At 40.5% G+C, this 20594-nt stretch overlaps 1 protein-coding gene across 3 annotated transcripts in view; it reads left to right on the forward strand.

Moving 5' to 3' along the window:
- ZNF827 (zinc finger protein 827) overlaps nt 1-20594 on the forward strand; it is a 100611-nt gene that overhangs the window by 19011 nt on the left and 61006 nt on the right. For all 3 annotated transcript variants that reach the window (XR_009277536.1, XR_009277535.1, XM_058837515.1), the window contains 3 exons: nt 5303-6313; nt 10141-10313; nt 19712-20195. Coding sequence is in view for 1 of the 3 variants with exons in the window: in XM_058837515.1 (XP_058693498.1) it covers nt 5303-6313; nt 10141-10313; nt 19712-20195 (1668 nt within the window). In the remaining 2 variants the exon portion in view is untranslated. The remainder of the gene's footprint in view (nt 1-5302; nt 6314-10140; nt 10314-19711; nt 20196-20594) is intronic.

Raw genomic sequence — 20594 nt, forward strand, 5'->3', positions numbered from 1 at the left:
GAGCAATTTATGTAGGATACCACAGAATAGACTTTCCAGATATGACTGTCATTTTTATGTCTGTGCCTTCTGGTTTCTATAGTACCTGATTGTGAAATCAGCAAGGGCTTATGTGCAGCTGATACCCAGAGAAAATATGAATTAGAAAGTGGTGTGATATTAGTAAGTGGTCTCTTGTAATTATTCTTAACCTTTGCTAAAGTGATGCGCTTACACAGTTTACCTAAAGATATCCATTGTATTTGGTCCTTAGCTCCTTCATTCTTTTCTCCTCCATATTATCTGGTCTGCAGAGGTAAGATGGCAACAAGGGGAGCCTGTGCTGATCTTGAATTAACAGCCACCATGTGATGGGAAAACTTGTCTTATTTGGATATGATGGTGATGACAAGTCATGATGGAACCTGGATTACAGCAGGAGAGGGTATCCCGAACTGGACTGCCAGGACAGTGAATCCTGTCATCATGGCCTGATTCCTTAGTCCTCATTTGAGGGTTCTAAGAAAATCAGAAGGGAATAGAACAAGGGAACCCATTTTGGAGGCTGGATATGAGCATTCCAGTTCACTATCTGTCTCGCCTCTCCTTGTCCATGACTTGTTAAAAGCCTTTGCAGTTATCCTTGCCTTCTTGATTGTCGGCTGTTTCTTCTCTTCACTCATTCCACTTTTCTTGCTATCACTGATAAGTCACCCAAGGCTAAGTCCTAGCTTGCTCAGGTTTGTCCCTGCCTTATTTTTGATGCATCTGCCTATTTACTTGGCCTTAAACTGATTGCTCAACCGAGCCAGTGTTTCCGCAGAACTCCTCTTGGATGGCTTCCTGCTTCATTTAAGTTTAATGCGTTCTTTTAAATTCTTTAGGTATCTTTGCAGAGCTCCTTGGTTCCCTAGTGTAAAGCTATCACTTAATCCTAGCTCTTTCAGTAGGCCTAGGTACAGTGTTCAGTGTGAAATAATCCAAAGGATGGTTTATGGTAGGTGCTAGAGATTAAATGATAGAGTTATTGGGGCAGCAATTTAGGAAGATGATCAGGGTGTCAAATGGACAGCAATTGTAATTGCAACTGTATATAGATTGACACAAACCTGAATGATCATATCTGAAATCCTTATACAAATCAGGATAATTGATATCAAGATAATAAAGATGAGGTTTGGCTCTCCTATATCTTTAAATCTTGGTTCTGTAGGTTCCCAGTTTTCCTTGAAATGTAAGTGCTGAAAAAAGGGCAATTTTGATTAACTTATCTCATCAGCAATTTTCCTGTGTGCATTTCTTTGAAATGCACACATGAAAATTGAAATTATTTGACTTCTACCTACTTTTGCATTTGCTTTAATTTTCATTCTGTAATCCCATCATTACAATTTCCATATGTTTCATATCATTGTAGCATATGGCCTTCTGTATTGAAGTTCTGTAATTTACTCATTACAGTGAATGATTAAAGTAGAATTCTGTTCTGCTTAACATGAAAAATCAGTCTCTGAGGTGGGTTCCTTAGCTGTAGCCTCTTCTCAGATAATTTCTAGTGTTTCAAATGGTGTTCTTTGCATCATGTTTTCACTGCCTGCATCTGTTGCTCAGTAACACAACTTTGAGACTCTTCCCTTTCCTGCATATCTAACTCACTACATTGATATTTCTCCCCTCCAAGTCCTACAAAGTGAAGCTGTGGATCATCTCACACTTGCCACTTTCAGGAATGGCATGTGTACATTGCTCTGGGTACAGTTAAAGTTTCCAGCATTTGAAACGAGTGGCTCAGTGTATAAATCAACAAACATGTTTGTCTTTTTCAGTTTTGAGATATAAGTAGCTTGAGTAAGTTAATATTTACATTTCTATTGGCACCAGGGTCAGATTGTAATCAGCACTCTAAATAAAAGGGCAGATGGTCACAAAGTGAAATAACACACTTTAGGATCAATAAGATTTGTCTGTCAAACTGATCTCTTGAAGAGGAAAATGAACTTCTCTGTATTTGAAAACAAGCAGATGAGTTGGCGAGCGAGGGAAACTGGCTCTTCTTCAAACACTGCTTTCTGCGCACATTTGTGGCTTTGCCAGAGATGGATACATGGGCAACATCAGTGGCAGCAGTCACCCAGCAGTACTTTGGTGCCTTTTGTCATTGCTGACAGGAGTTGAAAATATTTTTTTGAGGCTCCTGGGTGCTGTGCGATGTGATAGTCCTGAAGCATGCAGGCTGTCTGTAATTTCCAACTAGTCCCTGCCAGTGGCAAAAGGCTTGGGAAGCTGTTCTCATTTCAGAATCACTCTGGAAATCAGGAAGAAGCAGTATTGACAGGTCTTGACTCTTGAATCATGATGAGAAGCTCCATAACTGTGTTGAGAGAGAAGGGAAAAACATGTCATGCAGATTTGTGTCACAGATGTGAAATACAGCTGGAATTTCTTGACAGACATGTGAAGGTTGGCTCCTGCTTCAGACAAACCTGATCTGGGTGACCCATGAACCCCCCCTGGGTTCTGAGAGAAGGTTTTTATATAATTTCAAATCATAAAGAAGTAGTTGGATTGGGTTGATTTCTCCTGGAGTGCTCAAGCTTGTTCAAACTCACAGGCTCACAAGTCAATGTGAATTAAAATTCTGCCCTGAAGGCCTTGACAGGCAACTTTGCTTAGAAATGAAATTGCCAGGCTTCACTGTTCTGCTTCTAAACCAATTCACTGGTGTTTAAAGGGAGACTTGACTGAGCTAGTGATAAGACACTGATGCTGGCTTTTTCAGCATTAACCTTACAGGCTTCAAATACAGTGGGCTTGATGCTGCAGCAACTGGGAATTACTGAGAAGAGGAAAATTAGAACAGTGTCAGCAGTTAGAGGTCTGGTTTCTGGCTACAGAAAGAAGCTGCACTGGTGGAAAAAAAGTATCCTGCTGGCTTTTGGGATAGTGAGCCTGGAGAGGAAATTTGCCCTTTATTATAGAAACTGCATATAGCTTTAAGAGGCCTTGAGTGGTCACAGGTAGATTAGCAACAGGAGAGCGATATCCTTTAGGTAACCTAGAGGAGGGAAATCCTGGGCTTTGGAGAAAGCCTTTAAATGAAGAATCCTCCTCTCCTGCAGCTCCCTGTCAATAACATGGTGGTGGCTGCCCTTTTGTTTAGGCAAGACCAATGGGGAATGTGCATGTCTGGAAAAAGAAATTGAGGTACACAGCAAGGAACAGAGAAATTTGGGGTATAGTAAGCGGTAGATCTCTCTAAAACAAAAGTCTGTTTCTTCTTGGATCCATTTACTCTAAAATATGCCTCAGACTGTAATGTTTGAGTGTTTTTTTGGGTAAAGGGAAATGCAATTCTTCCTCCCTATGAATGGATGGCCAGTACAGAGACAGAGTGGGGTTTGCAGGGGAGAGATCGTTTCAACAGACAGATTAAGTGGTAGGAAGCAGGCTAGCTCTGGCTCCAGAGCTGTGTAGTGGTGTCAGCTCCAGGCTCTCCCAGAGGATGTGCCTTGCTCTTGGTGTATCAGTTTAGACAAAGTGCCAATAAGATGCTTTTTTGGCTTCCAATCCAGAAATTGTTTGCATCAGGGATGAATGAGTGGATCTCTCATGTGAGTGCACCCAACTGTACAGACATGCTCAAGTTACATTTTTAATGTTCATGGGGTGAAAAGGGAATACATTCAGTTCTCCTTTAACCTGTATAAGTGCTGGTTCAACTGATTAGCATCTCTCTCCTTTATTCGAATGTACATGGTACTGGCCTTTATGCACGTGTTATTGCTGAGTCTGTGTTGTTAACTTTGACAATACCAAAATAATTCTAGCTAAGAGCTTGAATGTTTGTTTGGCTTTTGTTTATTTAGAAAAGGGAATAAGCTAACCCTCTTCTACTTGAATTACAAACCTAAGGCAACTGAGTTTATTGCCAGCTTCTAAAATATTGGTAACTTTTTTCCAAAGGGTTTTGAGTAAAAGAACTTTCTGTGAGAGATTGTGCCTCATATTCTGTATAACATAAAAAAGTCCCAAAACTTTGCTTTCAGAGTGTACATTTGTATCTCTATACTCATGATACATCTGTCTGAGGTTTTCCTCCTTAAATTCTTTGGATCAAAGCAATAATAGAAATCTAAGTTTTTATTCATTAACTTCTCTCCAAGTTTTGTAATTTGCTGGAATTAAATTGGGAATCTGGGAATAATACATGATCATAGGCACAATGCATACCACATGCAGGCTTATTTCCAGAATGTCAGTGGAGGGTTATATTAAATACTTTTGTCTTGCTGTGGTGCGATTAGAAAGATGCTTGTGCAACTTGGGACATTGTGTCTAAAAGCAGGAAATGTGAGACCTGGCAAGAGGAGATAATATGAATTTAATTCTAACAGTGCTGTTGTTCTTTACTATGTTCTGATTGGGCAGGAAGATCTGCCAAAAAAAAAAAAAATAGTCTTGGTCACATCTGTATGACTTTGAATACCTATCAGGAAGAGGAGCAATCCAGGGTCACAGTGCTTTGAACACTGGCAGGTCTCAGGAGAGACTCAGGTGTTTTGTAGTTACTAGAGAGGAGACTATTTAACTTAACTGCAGTGAAACCAACATATTTTTCTTTTTTTTCTTTTCACCTAAACTATGTTCTGTTTAGGATGATCTTTAAAACTTTATTAAAGAGTGACAAATAAATAAGAACAACTAGAGTCTGTAAAAGACAACGCTGTGTGTATGATGTTCCTTTCCCAAGTAGTTGGAGAGATGAGAGCTTTAGCCTGCATTCATGTATTAGTCATTGCAGGAATGAATTGTGAATTATCAGTACAAATTTATTTTATTTTAGATAGGGGTCACTGTGGGATTGGTCTGAGATTTGAGTAGCTACACACCTGGTCTACCTTTGAAGGCACACCTGTGCTGGCTGTACAAATACACAAGTATCCAGTAATTTCTGATCTGTTAAATCCCTGCCTTACACCAGAGAGTTCATAATATTTTGCAGGATGTACAGACTATGCCAATAAAGAATTGTTTGCAAGATATGAATATATATTATGCTTATATGTATTGTTGCAGTTTAGCTGCTTTAGTTATGCAGACTGAAAGATGACAGGTTTGTCATCATTTTGTCTTCTAAGAAAGATTTATTCATTTTGAAAAGCTATTTTTTTCTGGTCACTGAATCCAGGCTGATTCCAAGCCTGTGCACTTTAGGTGCTGGGGGACTATTCAGGAGGGTCATGCAGAGGTCAAGCATGCTTAATGCTAAGAAACTGCTTTACACCGATTTGGGAGTAATGCTGTTGTTCATGGTTCCACACAGATGGTACCAGACAGGAAGAAGTGGAAGGTGAGCTCAGTGAAGAAGAACGCTGGTTTGGGAATTCTTCAGAAACTCCTTCGGAAGCATCATATGGAGAAGTCCAGGAGAACTTTAAGTTGTCTCTTGAGGACAGAATACAAGAGCAGTCCACTTCCCCTGATACCTCTTTGGGAAGTGCAACACCGAGCAGCAACACAGCGGAGCTGGGACCCAATGAAAATGAGGCACTAAGAGACACGCTACAGAGCAAGGAGCACCTTTCTCCAGATGTGTCCACTCTGGGTGAAGAGGAGCCTCCAGGTCCAAACAAGCCACTGAGCAGTAACCTGAGGCGGCTCCTGGAGGCTGGCTCCCTCAAACTGGATGCTGCTGTTACAGTCAATGGCAGAGTTGAGTCCCCTGTAAATCTTGGCTCAAGTATCTCCTTCTCTCCACCTGCTCACCATGCCCAGCAGCTGAGTGTGCTTGCCAGAAAGCTTGCTGAGAAACAGGAACAAAGTGACCAATACAATGCAGGCAGTCACTTTATATGGAATCAAGGTAAGTGGTTGCCAAACTCAACCACCACCTGTGGTTTGTCCCCTGATTCAGCTATCCTGAAGCTGAAAGCCGCAGCCAATGCCGTTCTGCAGGACAAATCTTTTTCCAGGACTGAGGACACGATAAGATTCGAATCCTTTTCCTCGCCTTTTAGCTCTCAGTCAGCCAGCTCCACGTTAGCAGCTTTATCTAAGAAAGTGAGCGAAAGAAGCATGACTCCTGGGCAGGAGCACCCACCTCCAGCCAGCTCTTTCCTTTCCCTGGCTTCCATGACCTCTTCAGCTGCCCTTCTCAAGGAGGTTGCTGCAAGGGCTGCAGGCACCCTCCTGGCTGAGAAGAAGAAATCACTGGTTCCTGAGGAGCCCCTGCAGCTTTCAGAGATGAAACAAGAGAAAGCAACTCCACCACAGTCTTTGGAATTACTGTTACTACCAGTCCCGAAGGGAAGAGCATCCAAACCCACTAGTACAGGTATGGATACAATTTGAAACACTAAGTAGAATGTGTTTGTTTTGCTATAGGCTTATATAACGTATCTTCAGTGGGTCTGGATTTGTTTGATCCCATGTCTTATGAAAATAAGAAACAGATACTTTAGGTGAACAATAGAAAAGCTTTTTGAAGTACCACTTTGAGACCAAGCTGTCACAAATGTTTCTCTATTTTAAAGGTATGAGTGTACAGTTCGGTACATTTTTTTTCCCCCTTTTATTCCATACAATAGTATTTTCCTCTCTTACCAAGTTTAGAATGTGTCCACAAAAATATTTAATGGAGAAGATCAAAGAATCCCTGTGAGGGAGCTCACAGTATCAGTGAGCATGTACAAAACTAGTGCTTTTGAAATATTGGACAAGGGAGAATTCTCCCTCCTGCTGTCTCTGTCACAAATGGACTTTTGTGTAATCACTTACTACCCTGTCCTAATTTACCAGAGTATATTATTGTGTTGCCACTTTTCATTAAAATTTTTTTGCAATCCTTTGTTGTAACAAAAAAAAATCCAATTCAACTGCATTTCTCTAATTTGCTCAACAAGAACCATTTTACACATCTGACTTTCTTCCATCAGTTCCAGCTGTTGACAGTCAAGGAATCAGGGTTATAGGGAAGAAGAAACTGTCTGGGTAACAAAAGCTTTAAAGACCTGGCAAGCCATGCAGGGGAATTTAAATGATCCATCTTCAAAACAAGGAAAAATGGTTTTTCATCTCTTTCTATAAAAAGTTCATATCACAGATTCAAATTTCTGGTGGAACATACGGCTTCAGGTGTTGTCAGTGTTCTGCTGCAGAGGAAAAGGAAGCATGGCAGGTATCTTCACAAGATGCACAAAGTAGTTTTATCAGGCTGAGTTCTATCAGGAGTACTAGCCTGGCTGCAAGGTGTAGCAAGCCATTGTACAGATATGAAGCCTGACATGGATGTTGTGTCATTTCCTTGCTGTTCTTCTGGCCTCACCTCTTTGTTTAGGGGTATCCTGAGGCCTGAACTGTCCCTGTGCAGCTCTTTGTCAACACTCGTGGGTTAGAAGCTATTGGATAGGCAGCAATGCTCATCCCTCCCTTGGAAGAGTAGGGAGAGGGATGCAATGAGTTACAGCCAGTATCAGTTTTTGCTCTGTTATACATGTGTTCTATAAATGCTTTACTCCTATGTTTTGCCAAGGCAATTAAAGTGGCAAATATTTTTGGCACAGGCCTGGCCTAAGGTTTTCATTAGTTTGATGAAGTCCTTCTTGCTGTAACATAAGCTAAAAGCTGAATGTGTACATTTGCCATTAAAATAAATGTTACACATTCATGATTCCTTTTGCTCAGAAAACCTTATGGCACTAAAAGATGAAAAAAAAAAAGGTATATAATGCTTTATCTTTTTGTGTCTGTCTGGTTGTTCCTGGAGACTTTTTTTGTCTTGTTCCCAGAGAGGTGTATACCTGTATATACCTGTATATACCTGTGTTCCCAGCAGGTATAGCTTTAGAGGTCTTTTTCCCTGCTCTCATACTTTGAACCTTTAATGCATTGATGAGTTTGCTTTGCTGTTACGAATCTGATTAACTTCCCCACCAGCAACCTGTAGCTTTGGTTATGAGATCAATACTCAGTGAGATTAATTAGATGTAAGTAAGGAGCAGCAAAGATGGAGGCTATTTAAAGAGGACTAAGTTAATAACAAGAGTATGCCTGCTGCTCTTTTGTCCACCATGTTGAGCTATTTGCTCAGAATTATTTCAGGCAAGAAGCTGGAGCCATGGCTTATCAGAGTGTAGTTGCCTCTGAAATGGCATGTCAGGTTTGGTCAACCTAATCATTACTTGCATTTTTATTATAGTAAATTGGTACAGAGGAGGCTAACTTTTCTATCAATCTGTTAATATTGCCAGTTTCATAAACTATTCACACATTTGGGATGAAGTTGAAAAGAAAGCCTGGAAAATCTCTTAAATTCTGATTGCTTTGAAAGGGTGTGGGTGACAGACACTTCTACTGACTGGATACTTATTTGGTGTAACTTAATGCCTGATGCTTGTAAATTTTTTTCCCAAAACTCATTTGGGAAGCACTGGCTGATTCTCTCCTCACTGGAGTAATATTGTGATATAAAATAGACATCAATATAAACAAAGAAAAGCTGAAACCCCTGATTTTCTTCTCGTTCTGAACTTTATGCAGTATAGAGCTAACATGGTTCAGCTTTGGAGCACACTGGTACAATTCCTGAGTAACACTAATTGTCATTGTTATTGGTGAAGTCACATGCATTTATCCCACTTGTTTGCAAATTTTGTAATGTGCTAAATCACCGTTGATTCAGCTTGATTGCAGACTTATTTTTAAGGGGGTTAAAACCAGGTAATATCTTCTTACACATTTCTCTTCTGGGGCTGAAGAAAAGATGTGATAGAAGGAAAAGACGTGGTAGACCCATTTATTTTTTCTGTGGTTTGTCTCTCTCCTGCCTTTTGTGAAGAAAAAACGAAAAATATTTTAAAACAAACATAAGCAGTTATGACATTTGTTTTAGCCTACTCTTTAGAGATGCAGAGAGGGGAACAATTTGATATTTTAAGTGTGATAGAATATTTTACAAGGAAAATTTCTGAACTTGCCATAGTACATGCTTTGACATTGTGTCCCTTTCTGTACTTACATAATGACTGCCTAATCAGTTGAATTACAGTGGTTTTGTTTCCTGCTTGATAGCAAGAATTGTATTTTGGGACATGACAGATCTTTCTGGAGGTTTTTATCATTTAATTCCTCATCAAGGGAATTTGATGTTTGCTATATTCTTATCAGTGATAGTAATGAGATTAAATAGTCTGAGAGAATTTTTGAGTAGCAAGATGCACATTGCTGAGCTCTGGATATTTGAAAACAGTCTTGTCTTTTACAGTGAGGAAAAGGACATTCAGTTCCACTGTAATTTCTTTATAATAATGAGAAGAAATTGTTGTGAGAGGTTGGATGGATGCAAGGTTAGTTGTGCAAAGTCAGCAGCAAGAAAATTCTCTCTCCTTCAACCTTGTGATGGTTCTGCACTTGAAAGTCTAACCATATTTTCCTGATCAATGCCACCAAATCCTTTTTTAGGTGAATTGGGCAGTAAAGCAGAGTGCAGACATTTAGGAAGGCAGTAGATTTAAAGCCCTGGCAATTAGAGGAGCAGAAGGAAACCTATGACCTGAAGACCTTTGATGGCTGATGCTGCAGCAGTATCTGCTTGAGCCATAACTAAACAATTTCAGCAGCAGGACTTCCGAAGTCTTTCAGTTCTAGTATTAAATATATCTGCTGTGCAATACTACCATGCTTTTCAGTTAAGTTGTGGATTCTTCTGTGCTTTATATCCTGCTTCCCTGCTGGCTCACCATCAGATGTGGAAATGGATCATTTTTTAACAGTTATGCATATTTTCCATACCCTGTTACAACCAGCCCTTGATAGGAAATGAAGCTGAAAAGTGATGATTATGAGAGGCATTCATCTCAGTGAAGTTAAATTATAAGGAACATTAGGACCCAGGTGAGAGAGAGTAGCATCCTCTACTGATTACTGAAAGGAAGTTTGGGGCATTAACCTTTATAAATTATGGTGACCTTTGTCACAGGGATAATAACTAGGGGGGAAAAGTATATGCAGGAGGGAATGGAATCTTCGTGTACCTGTTGCTGTTTAACTGATGTCGCTTTACAGATGAAACTCTAGCATTGAGAAATGATATCTTGAGTATGTTTACAAGGGGAAAGTATTTGACAAGTGGCTGTAAAGGATCCTCTCTTTCTTCCTTCTAAGCCTCTGAAGAAGAAGGGGGAAAACCTTTCCAGTGTCCCATCTGTGGTTTGGTTATCAAGAGGAAGAGCTACTGGAAACGGCACATGGTGATTCACACAGGTTTGAAGAGCCATCAGTGCCCACTCTGTCCTTTCCGCTGTGCACGCAAGGACAATCTCAAATCACACATGAAGGTAAGGGAAATCTTTACTGACAATCAAAATTCTCAAATCATCAGTCAGAAACTGATAGTATAACAAAGCTATTTCATTTGCATTTGCAAGAACAAAATTTCCCTAGTTGTACTACGAATGATGCCTGTACTTAAGTAAAGAGGCCATAAAAAGTAAGAAAGAACTTTTATTCCATTTCTTGCCTTTCCATTTTATGCAGTGTGGAAACTGCCTTGGGTTATGTCAGTTGGGTACAGCACAAGCTGTCTGTGGCTGTGTTCCAGACCTGGAGCCACCAGAAGCAGCAATGTTGGTTAGAATGTGACACAAAGCAATCCTATCGGTGCTTCTCCCAGGATGCCAGCTAATAACCCTGCATGCCAGTGTCTCACTCTAAGTGGACAAAGCAACTTGGCTAGCTCTAGCAGGGATGTCTCCATTGCTTTCTACAGACAGGCCTGCAGTTTCAACTTTTTTCATGCTGTAGCTTTTAACTGCAGGCATTTCAGCAGTGAATGATCCAAAACAAAATGAATGATAGATTATGCTGTAATATTTTGTTTTCAAGTTTAAAGCATGTTTTTAATTCAGCCTAAGTTTTGGGCTCAAGCTGAAGATGACCTTCTGAAGGAAGCAACATCTGTATTGATAAAGAAAAATATAAAAGTGTGAAGAAACTGATTGTCTGCTTAGCTGAACTACTACATGGTTGCAACACAAAGTGCTGAGTCTTGCAAGCTGTAGAATATTCTTAAGGAAGTTAAAATGGTACCTGTCCTCTTAGCCCTTTGATTAATAAGGTGAAGTGAAAACATTTCCCTTGTTAATGTGGTTGAGTTTTATAATAATAGTGAAAGGTTTTATTATAGCTACAATTTTGTCTGTTTTAGATGAATGTGTGTAACAGGGTATCAGACTGGTGTGAGGGGGCACAGAAATGCCTGTTCAGGTTTCATGTATACTATTGCAGAATCTGAGCTTCCTGGACAAGAATATGGTCTTGCTTACACTCAAGAAACTGTTCCCTTCTGTGTAAATTATTCAGATTCCTCTGGTCACAAAATGATATCTTGCTATGGTTTAAGTTGTTGCTAGGTCTTAAATCATCCCCCTAAAGTCTGAAGACTCATTCCTTAACACTTCTACTGTAGATCAGCACACTATTCCCAGGCATCCTCAGTGTATCATGGTAATCATTATCATGTAAGCTCAGTGTTTGTGGCAAAAATTGTTGTTTGAAGATTGAGGATCTGTCCCTTCCTTTTAGGCATGGTGATTTCTGCAGGTGGGATGCTGGACAAAATCAGACACTAGTTCACTGTCTCTGTGTGTTCCCAAAGTGATGGCTTTCTGAGGCCCTTGTGCTCTTTTCTGCTCCACTCCCAGCATTAATGCTTTCATTAACTGAGCCTGCATCTGCTTAAAACATACCTCCTTGTACAATCATGTAGCATGTAGTGTTAATTATTTGGTAATATTGTGATTATGACTGGGTAATGCTCAGTTAGAAATCCCTGAGGTAAGACAGACCTGCTTAACACAATTTAAGAGATGACAGTCACCTTCAGTCTTGCTGTGGAGGCCCAATCTGAAGTCTCTCCATCACTGCAATCCAGTGGTAAAGGTCATGATGGACTTGGGCATCTTTGCTGGCAAAACTGTCCTTATTTGAGGTGAAAGCAATTGTCTTACAAAACCAGATGGTTTGTATTTGTTTCTTGGTCTCATAGATGTAAAGAATCACAAGCACAACAGTCTGAAAGATAGTATTTTACCTTTGTTTCAAACAGTTTCATACACTTTTCTCAACTGACTAAGCCATTAGTAGAATTATCTTCTATCACATCAAAACTGAAGCAGGAGTATGAGGAAGGGGCATGTTAGTCTTGTGTCCAAAAATGTCAGACATAATTTGAATTCCTTTTGGTGGAAGTATAAATTGATAACAACAATAAAAATTTTAAAATTACCAGATCTCTTTCTTATTATAAACAGTGCTGCCTTTAAATCTATGTACATGACATGATAAAAACTGGCACATATATAAGCCAGCAGCATTCAAAATGGACTGAATGCACACCAGAAATGGTACAGTACAGCTGGGAGTTATTGAGGGTGTAGTGTTCTGATTACGCCAGTTGGGTTATGGGTTTTCTTATTGTCTTAGTATCCTTTGGGAGCTACCTGGATTTATCTCCTTTCTGGCAGGCAGCCCATGAAGGTAGAGCTGCTTCTGCTTCTCCACCCATTTCTCCCCATGTGTCAGCTGTGGCTACAGGTGAAGACACATTTTTCAAAACCAAAAGGCCACTTAAAGCTAAGGTACTGAGCTGGTGTTTGTCATTCATTACAAGGCAAATTTTATTCCAGGATGCTGTAACAAAGCTTTTTCTCTTTATATTACTCTTTAGTTTTCAGGCAGTTTTGCTCTATTGATAAGGATAACAGGCAAGATGTATTTTGTTCATCTGCAGTCCTCAAAATCTGATTGTTTTGTCTTTGCTTCCTCCTAAGCAGCATAGCCATGAGCTTGAACCACCTTATTTTTTTTTTTTCCTAGGTTCTTGTAGGCATTCACCACTGCAACTGGTTATTTGGAGATTTAATTTCCATGAGTGGTCTGTGTGTGTCCATATAGGCCTTCCTTACCATGTCTTTAGCCTAGTGACCAATAACTATATAATATATAGAGTGTGTAATTTTATGATAATTATAATGTGTCTAAGTGACTGACCCAGAACACAATGTTGCCAACATTTTTGGTGTCCCATCCCCTGCTATGGAGAAAAACTTAATAGAGATCTGGAATGATTCCAGCCCTGACCCATATTCAGATCTGCATGTGCTACTCACCACATGGATGAAGCTTTCCTCTGCTAAGGGCACTTTGCCAGGGCCAGCTCACAACTGGAGGCGAGGAAGTGAAAGGCACAAGAAGGGAAACAGAAGGAAAGTTTCCACACAGACACACAACAAACAAGCGGGGCTGAGTAGCATGCCTTTTAAGGCACAGAGTGTTAACTATAATTGTTATACTGTGTTTAAATTCCACAGTGATGGGCACCTTAGAAAAATCCTAAAATAGATACAGTACAGAATTTTATTAGTTTGTTTTTGGGGTTTTTTTTGAGGCAAATTGTAGTGCATGCATAACCACAAGTTTGGGCTGTTATTCCCAGGAATCTGGGGGGAAGCATCTCAGCAGCTGATTCTGGTATCATAGCATGGTTTCCAGGGATGCTGAGAGTACTGAACTGAAAATGGAGGTGGACAAAATGAATGGGTAGCTGAGAGAGGTGTCTTGTCCAAGCAGGCAGCAAGTATTATGCTTGAGTTCTGTCTGTTTAGCAAAATATATGTTCAGTTGGAATATGTTTTCTTCTTGAGACAGTGTCATATGTACTTCTGCAGAGAGCAATGGAAAGTTGTGGTGTAATTCAGCAAGATGTAGTCAGGCTTTTCTGTTTTTCCTGAAAGGGATTACATTTTCCTCAGAGCAATACCACAAGCATCAGTCAGACTTTGGCCAATTGGTGCCTTTGGATCATACACATATCTTTGTCAGCAATTGGTGGACAGATAGGCTGTGAGATCATACAGATATGTTCCAAGAAAGCAACAGGGTATTAGCTGAGGACTTGGAAGGGGGAGTGAGGAAGAGGAGCATATGGCCAAAAACAATACCTATAAATGTTCCTTGTGCTGCTATATAGGCACGTAAGGCAGAAATGGATGAGCTATCCGTTGTAGCAGTAGAAAAGAAGTTTAGCATTGTGAACATGTGCTGAAACATGAGGGTTTGATAGAAAATGAGGGAAAGGAAGATGAAATTTTACAGGAAGGTTCAATGCAGTGGTAGGCAGGTCATGTGATGCTCAACCACAGGATTTTCCTGCTTATGAAGAGCAACCATCTCAGTGAGATCCAGATTAATGTTCTTGTCTAATACAAACAGGGTTATAATCAGCCTTGCAGTTAGGGAGCCTATTAATTGTATGATAATGGGAATCAGGGAAGGTCCTGAGGAATAGGGCCAGGTGCTCAGTGCCTCTTGGTGGTCTGCTTTTCCCTCTTTCTTCCTCAGCTAGTGTCAGACAACTGAATAAGCTTTCCTAATCCATTTTGGTGAAGTATGGGACCAGTTCTTTTCAAAGAATCTTCAACTTCTTGGGAGAGGGAGGTTGACTGTGTTTTACGGGAGGGGGTTTGGGGTTTTGTTTATTTTTAAGTTGAACTTTAAGAGCCCTGGGAGGCACCTGTGATTCTATGACATCCCCGTCATCTGAGGGGAGCTAATGCAAACTTGCACAGCTTTTCAATATATAAAATCTATGCCCAGAGTCTCAGACAGGTACCACAAATGACTTCAAGTATCTCCCTTTTAATCTTACTTTTTGCATATCAAACAAAGATAAGACGGGACCTTAAATATTTTCAAAAAATATTTTTTATAACACCTAATCCAGTCCAGCACTGCAGAGAGGCCTTTTTTCCCTCCCCTTGTTTTCCAGCAAAGTGAGGAAATACTTTAAAGAAGAAAATACTATATAAATAACATATGTGTCTTGAGGGGAAGGATCAGATCAAAACTAGCACCACAGCACTCAACTTTTGAAAATGCAATATTCTAAAACTGAGGGAATTTGTTGGAAAAGAGCATGAAATGAAAAAGCAGAAGGCACATGATTGATGTTAAAATGGAAAATGTACTCAATTTTTAAAATAATGCCACAAAAGAAACGTGAATGCCTGTGTCTCATAACCAGAAAGGAGAGTCTGTGCTAAGCTTTTCCCAGCTTTAGGGAAGGGAAAAGATCAATCTCAGCAGTACCACAAAATTGCAGGCTGTGCCTGTGTCACCTTTCTTCTTACTCCTATTCCTGTTTTACTTTGTTGGGTGGGATCACATGTATTTGTAACTGTGGCACATTTGTATGGCTGGTAAATCAGCAGAGATGTTGCATGTAACTATGAAAAGATGACATAAGAAGTGGCTTATGATACTGGGAAAGTTACAATGTCCACACACAAAAAAAAAGTAACAGAAAAACCAGCACATTGATACAAATGATGTGATACGATAGAGACATGTGGTTTCTGTAAAAGAAAATCATGTGTTCCTCTACTAAGATGTTTTGAGCATGTCAGGAAAATCACAGACTTTAAAATCAGTTGAAATTTATTTGGTCTATAAAAAAAGCCTTTGGCAAAGCTTCTCACAGAGAAGCTGCCAAATAAATTAAGCGATGTGATGTACTATGGCAAATTAGAAATTCACCAAGAGACAGTAAAACAAAGGGTAGGAAGGAATTAGCAATTTTAAGCATGACAAAAGGCTAACAGAGGAGTGTTCCATTACTAAAAGTGGATTTGTGCATATTTTAACAAATGTGATGTACACAGAGTGATGACTGTGGGTAAGAGAATTATAGATGGTACAACCTTATGTGCATGAATCGAGATTAAAAAAGGCAAAGCTTGAAAGGGAACAAAAGGAGGCTGGCTGCCTGAGAAACAAGGGGGGAAATTAAGTTATTGTTGACAAATAGAAGGTACTGTACCTTGGAAACCAGAGTCTAATAATGCACCTGGCTGTCGGATATAATGAACTGTAACTGCTCAGGAAAAATATCTGGATATTGTTGTAGACAGTTCAATGAAAACCTTTTCTTGGCATGCACAGCAGTGGTTAAAAAGCACATTAGATATTTGAGTGTCTGGAGAATAAAACAAAAATAACACTGAAAATGTAACAATGTTACTATTCGCATATGGTATGCTGCCACTTCTGGTTACTGCGTTAGAAAACACATATGAGAAATAAGAAGGGATTTTAAAAGCTGGAAGTGAAAATTATTAGTGGGATGGCAAGAAAGGACTGCCTTTGAAGAATGAAGCTGAAAAGAATGGGACTGCCAGGAGGGTGAGAGAGGTGTGATCAGAATAGTGCCTGATAGAGAAGATGAACTGAATGGCCTCTTTTTTTCTTTCTTGTAATGTGAGAATGAGGAGGCACCAAGACAAACTGAGAAAAACAGAAATTAAAAATTTTGACCAGTACGTAACATGTACCCAAGTCCTCAAACAAGGCCTAAAGTTTGTGAGGACACCATAATTCTGTTGAAAATTACTGCATGTGTCATAGCAAGCACACACTGGAAAAAAACTGCAAAACTACAAAATATCATTTGAGACTGGGCAGGCTGTAGGGTTAGAATAAAGATGATACAAGTCCTTTCCCCAGTCAAGAAGAACATCCCTGCTTAAAGGAAATAAACTCCGAAGCCAGAAGCCCCTAAGTGGTTCTGGCATAAGTCAAACAGTAGTTTTATGGGATTTTGAAAGAAGCATTGTGTATGAGCAGGTTGTGCACTGTGGTTTGTTGCAGTGCGATTCAGAGAGATCCAAATCTGGCAGCAGCTGAGCTCAGACTGGCACTTTGGGGAAAACCTGCCAGCTGCACTCTTGTCTCCTGCCTGTGGTTCTTGCAGGAAGAGCCTGTTTGAGTCTAAAGAAGACATCTGATGGTTTGGGTAGCATTAGCACAGTCTAAGAGCCATTCTCTGCCTCATGGAGGGAGCAGGCAGTTTTTTGGACTGTAATATTGCATCCCCTAAATCTCCCCTGTGGCTTTCTGTGTAGCTCTACGGGGTTTCTTGTTTTTTATTTTGTAGCAAGTAGTTGCTGCCTTGACTTTTCCCCCAAATGGCAGAGAATGGCAATTCTTGGCTGTTTTAGCTGCCTTTGAATGAGAAAATAAGAGATAGTTTTTCCTGTAGAGGGATTTTAGCTTAGTTTTAGTATTCAGATTTTTAAATTAATGTTATTTATTTTTGAAAATAAAATAAAAGTTAAAGTCTTCTGGCAGGAAAGGACTCTGGACATTGTGGGGCTAAGTCTTTGGCTTAATGTTTTTTTAATTTTTTCTTTTTCTGGGTCTAAAATTTTTCTTTTCAATACTCAAAATATTTGTGTTTGAACTCTGTCATTCTTTGGCTGTGAGTTAGAAATGTTCTTTATTTTAGGATATATCCATTGGTGATGAAGTTACTGTCTATGGGCAGGAGAAAAAAAATTAAAAATCAAATGAATCAGTGGCTCCTATTTTCATCCATTCTCAAAAGATATTGCAGGGGTGGCATGCCATACTCCTGGGGAGAGAGAGAAGGTGGGCTCCCACACAGGCTCTGTTACCTGCCTGCAGCAGTGACAGCCTTCTGAAGGCATCGTATTGATGGTTGGTTGTGATAAAGGCCTTTGGAAGACATGGTTAAACACATAGGCAGGGAAATGCTGATTGAAGGGGATCCTGGAGAGAAACCCTGGCACACAGAATCTGTGGGTGTGAGAGATAAAGTTGCCATGGTGAGGGTGCTTGCTGCCCTGAGTACATCTTGATGTTCTCTGTGAAGAGCGCTCACACACTGCTGTACTCACAGACCATCCTGCTTCCAGTAGTGTAGACAAGCAATCTGGTTGCCATTTTCATTGTAACCTACTAATATTTAGAGTTTATTGTGCTGCTATTCTGTAAGGTTGCCTTAAATCTGTGTTAGATTAGCATTAGCTTCTTTTTTGTCATTGTCAGGTGCAATGATGAGATTCCAGAATTGCTTAGTCTGTAAATGGCATGCTTAGACAAGAGAAATTCTCTCTTGCTGTCTGTCTAGCACATCCAGAGCCACCAAAGAACCACTGAATGAAAAGTTACACAGCACTGGTGAAATGTCTCTTCACTGAATGCAAAAAGTACAAAAAGAGGGACATCCCCCAGCTTCACATTTCAGCAGACCTGAGTCAAGGGCCTGTGTAGAGGGGGAAATCCTGGATCTGATCTTCTGACACAGTTCCCCTTGCAACATAGGAAATCAGTCAGGCCAAGCCTACCACTGTGGGAAACTTCAGCTTGAATTCTGACAGAGCCTTGTTTAGGAAACACTACTGTTACCCCAGAGCTCTGCAGTCTCTGCACCAGGACCCTCAGGATCTAGATCTCAGCTCTGCAGGAGGCTGGAAGGTGCTGAAAGTCTCAGCTAAAGCTATGTTTTCCAAGCTGCCTTGTGTAGATCTGCAGCCCTCAGGGCTTTTGGACTCCCAGGCTGTAGCAGCAAGCCTTGGATCCCTGGCACAGCTGGCTGCTTCTGAGCCAAGCCCAGGAAGCAGGGGGAAGGAAGAATGCCACTCACTAGGGTAGGAGAATCACACCTTGTTTGCCAAGAGTTCCTCGAACCTCTCCATGTTTCAGGTGAAATATTTTGCATTCAACAAATTGCCATTTTCCAACAAAAATCTGTCTCACTGAAATGTTTCCAACCAACTTGAGTCACAAGTGAAAGCGAATGTGTGGAGCTGAGCTGTTGCCAGTGTGCCCTGATCACATGTTCATCCATTAGTAAGGAACAAATGTATGTATTTGCCAGCCTTTTTGCAGGGAGTAGCCTGGAGTGCTGCTGTCAGGATGTAAAATTTATTTGTGAAGCCATAGCAAAAAGATTTTTTAACAGCCCTGCTGCTATTATGCTGGGCTCAGTTATTCCCTCTCTTTAATGAGTACTGTATGAAGCGAGAAATTGTATAATTATATGTATGTAGCTTATATAGTTTAATGTGTGTGCCTGTTCATATGGTACGTGAGCCATTACATATGGATGGATGGAGTTCCCTCTAAAAGGTAATTGGGATCGGGCCTGAGGATAACAGGCATTGTATTCATTCTGGAGCATGCAGGCTCTATGACAAAGAGCCTGCAGTCAAAATATGAGGACAGTAAGATTAACTGTGATCCTTAATTGACTGATAAACTAGAATAAATGGCAGACACCATCTCTCATGTTTCTATTGTATCATAAAAGAGCTGTTTATTTTCTAGTAGAATTAATTTGCAGCAAACTGTTTCAATAGCTCCTTGGTATTGCCAGGTGCTGTGTTTTTACTCTAATGATACATAAATCAGTGATGGACATTGCTGTGCTGGTTGGGCTGGGGTTTTTTTCCTGGGTTGCTCTGAACAATTTTTTATTACTCAGGTTTCACAGAGTGATGTTTGTTTTTTAATCAAGAAAGCTATTAGTTATAGCTTGGAAGTCTTTACACACTGACAGGTCATCAGGATCTGATTGTAAGGACTGTTTGATCCAAAGCAGACTCCATCATTTCCAAGCTGCAGAAACAGATGTTCCTGATTTTTTTTGTTTTTACTTGAGTCTGATGTTTACGTTCTTTGACTTATGTGAAAGAATCCTACTGCTGTTGGGGTCTGACTTTCCAAGTGCTCAGAAGGAAGAGTTCACTCATTAGTTAATATTTTCTTTTTTTTTTTCTTTTTTTTTACAGTGTGAGAAATGCAGAGTTGAGATTTCTGCAATTCTGCTACTCTGCTTGGTTTAATACATGCTTTTATCTTTCACCTCTTGAACCAGGTTCATCAGCACCAAGACAGGGGTGAGACCTTCCAATGCCAGCTATGCCCTTTTACCTCCTCCCGCCACTTCAGCCTGAAACTCCACATGCGCTGCCATCAACATTTCCTCAGGACAGAGTCTAAAGTGAAGGAGGAAATGCCAGAAACTGAGGTGAAGGGGTCACCACAGCTAAACAGTGACTCCTGCCCAGGACCACAGAGGGAAGGAGCGGGGCCTGACCTCACGGGATCAGCATCTGTATCCAAAACACCCGATGTGACTGGGCAGCCTGGTGGGGGGGTTCCACCTTTGCTGGTGAAAGAAGAGCCCAAAGACGACACTGGTGCCTCAGCTGCACCTTTTGCTCTTAGCACTGTTGACAGAGCCCCAAACAACACAAAACTGAAAGACTCCTCTGACTTCGTGGCCAATACAGCATCAGCACTATTCAGCCAAGACATCTCTGTCAAGATGGCATCAGATTTTCTTATGAAGCTGTCAGGTAATTGAGCAGCAGCATTGGCTGCTCCTTTATGGGCTAGGAGATACTTTGGCTTGGTTTTGCTAAGTCAAAGAATTGCTAGGAGCAAAACATTGTAGCTTCCTAACTTATAATTTCTTGTTTCTTTTGATAGCAGAGGTGTATGGTGGAGGGCAGAGGGGAAGCAGTGAGAGGAGAGCGGGATTTTGCTGTTTAATTGCTGGGATTAGGAGTGAGAACTGTTTATCCAGGCTTTCACATTCAATAGTGTTTACCTTGGCAAATCTCTTGTGGCACATTTTCCAGGCATGCTGAATACCTGTAGCTCTAGTTTGAAATTGCTGAGGGTCACCCAAATGCCCAGCATATTCAAAAAATCAGTTCTTAAGTTCTCTGCCTTTACTCATTTATTACAAAGGA

Source organism: Poecile atricapillus, chromosome 4 (genome assembly GCF_030490865.1).
Source record: "Poecile atricapillus isolate bPoeAtr1 chromosome 4, bPoeAtr1.hap1, whole genome shotgun sequence".
Taxonomy (NCBI): domain Eukaryota; kingdom Metazoa; phylum Chordata; class Aves; order Passeriformes; family Paridae; genus Poecile; species Poecile atricapillus.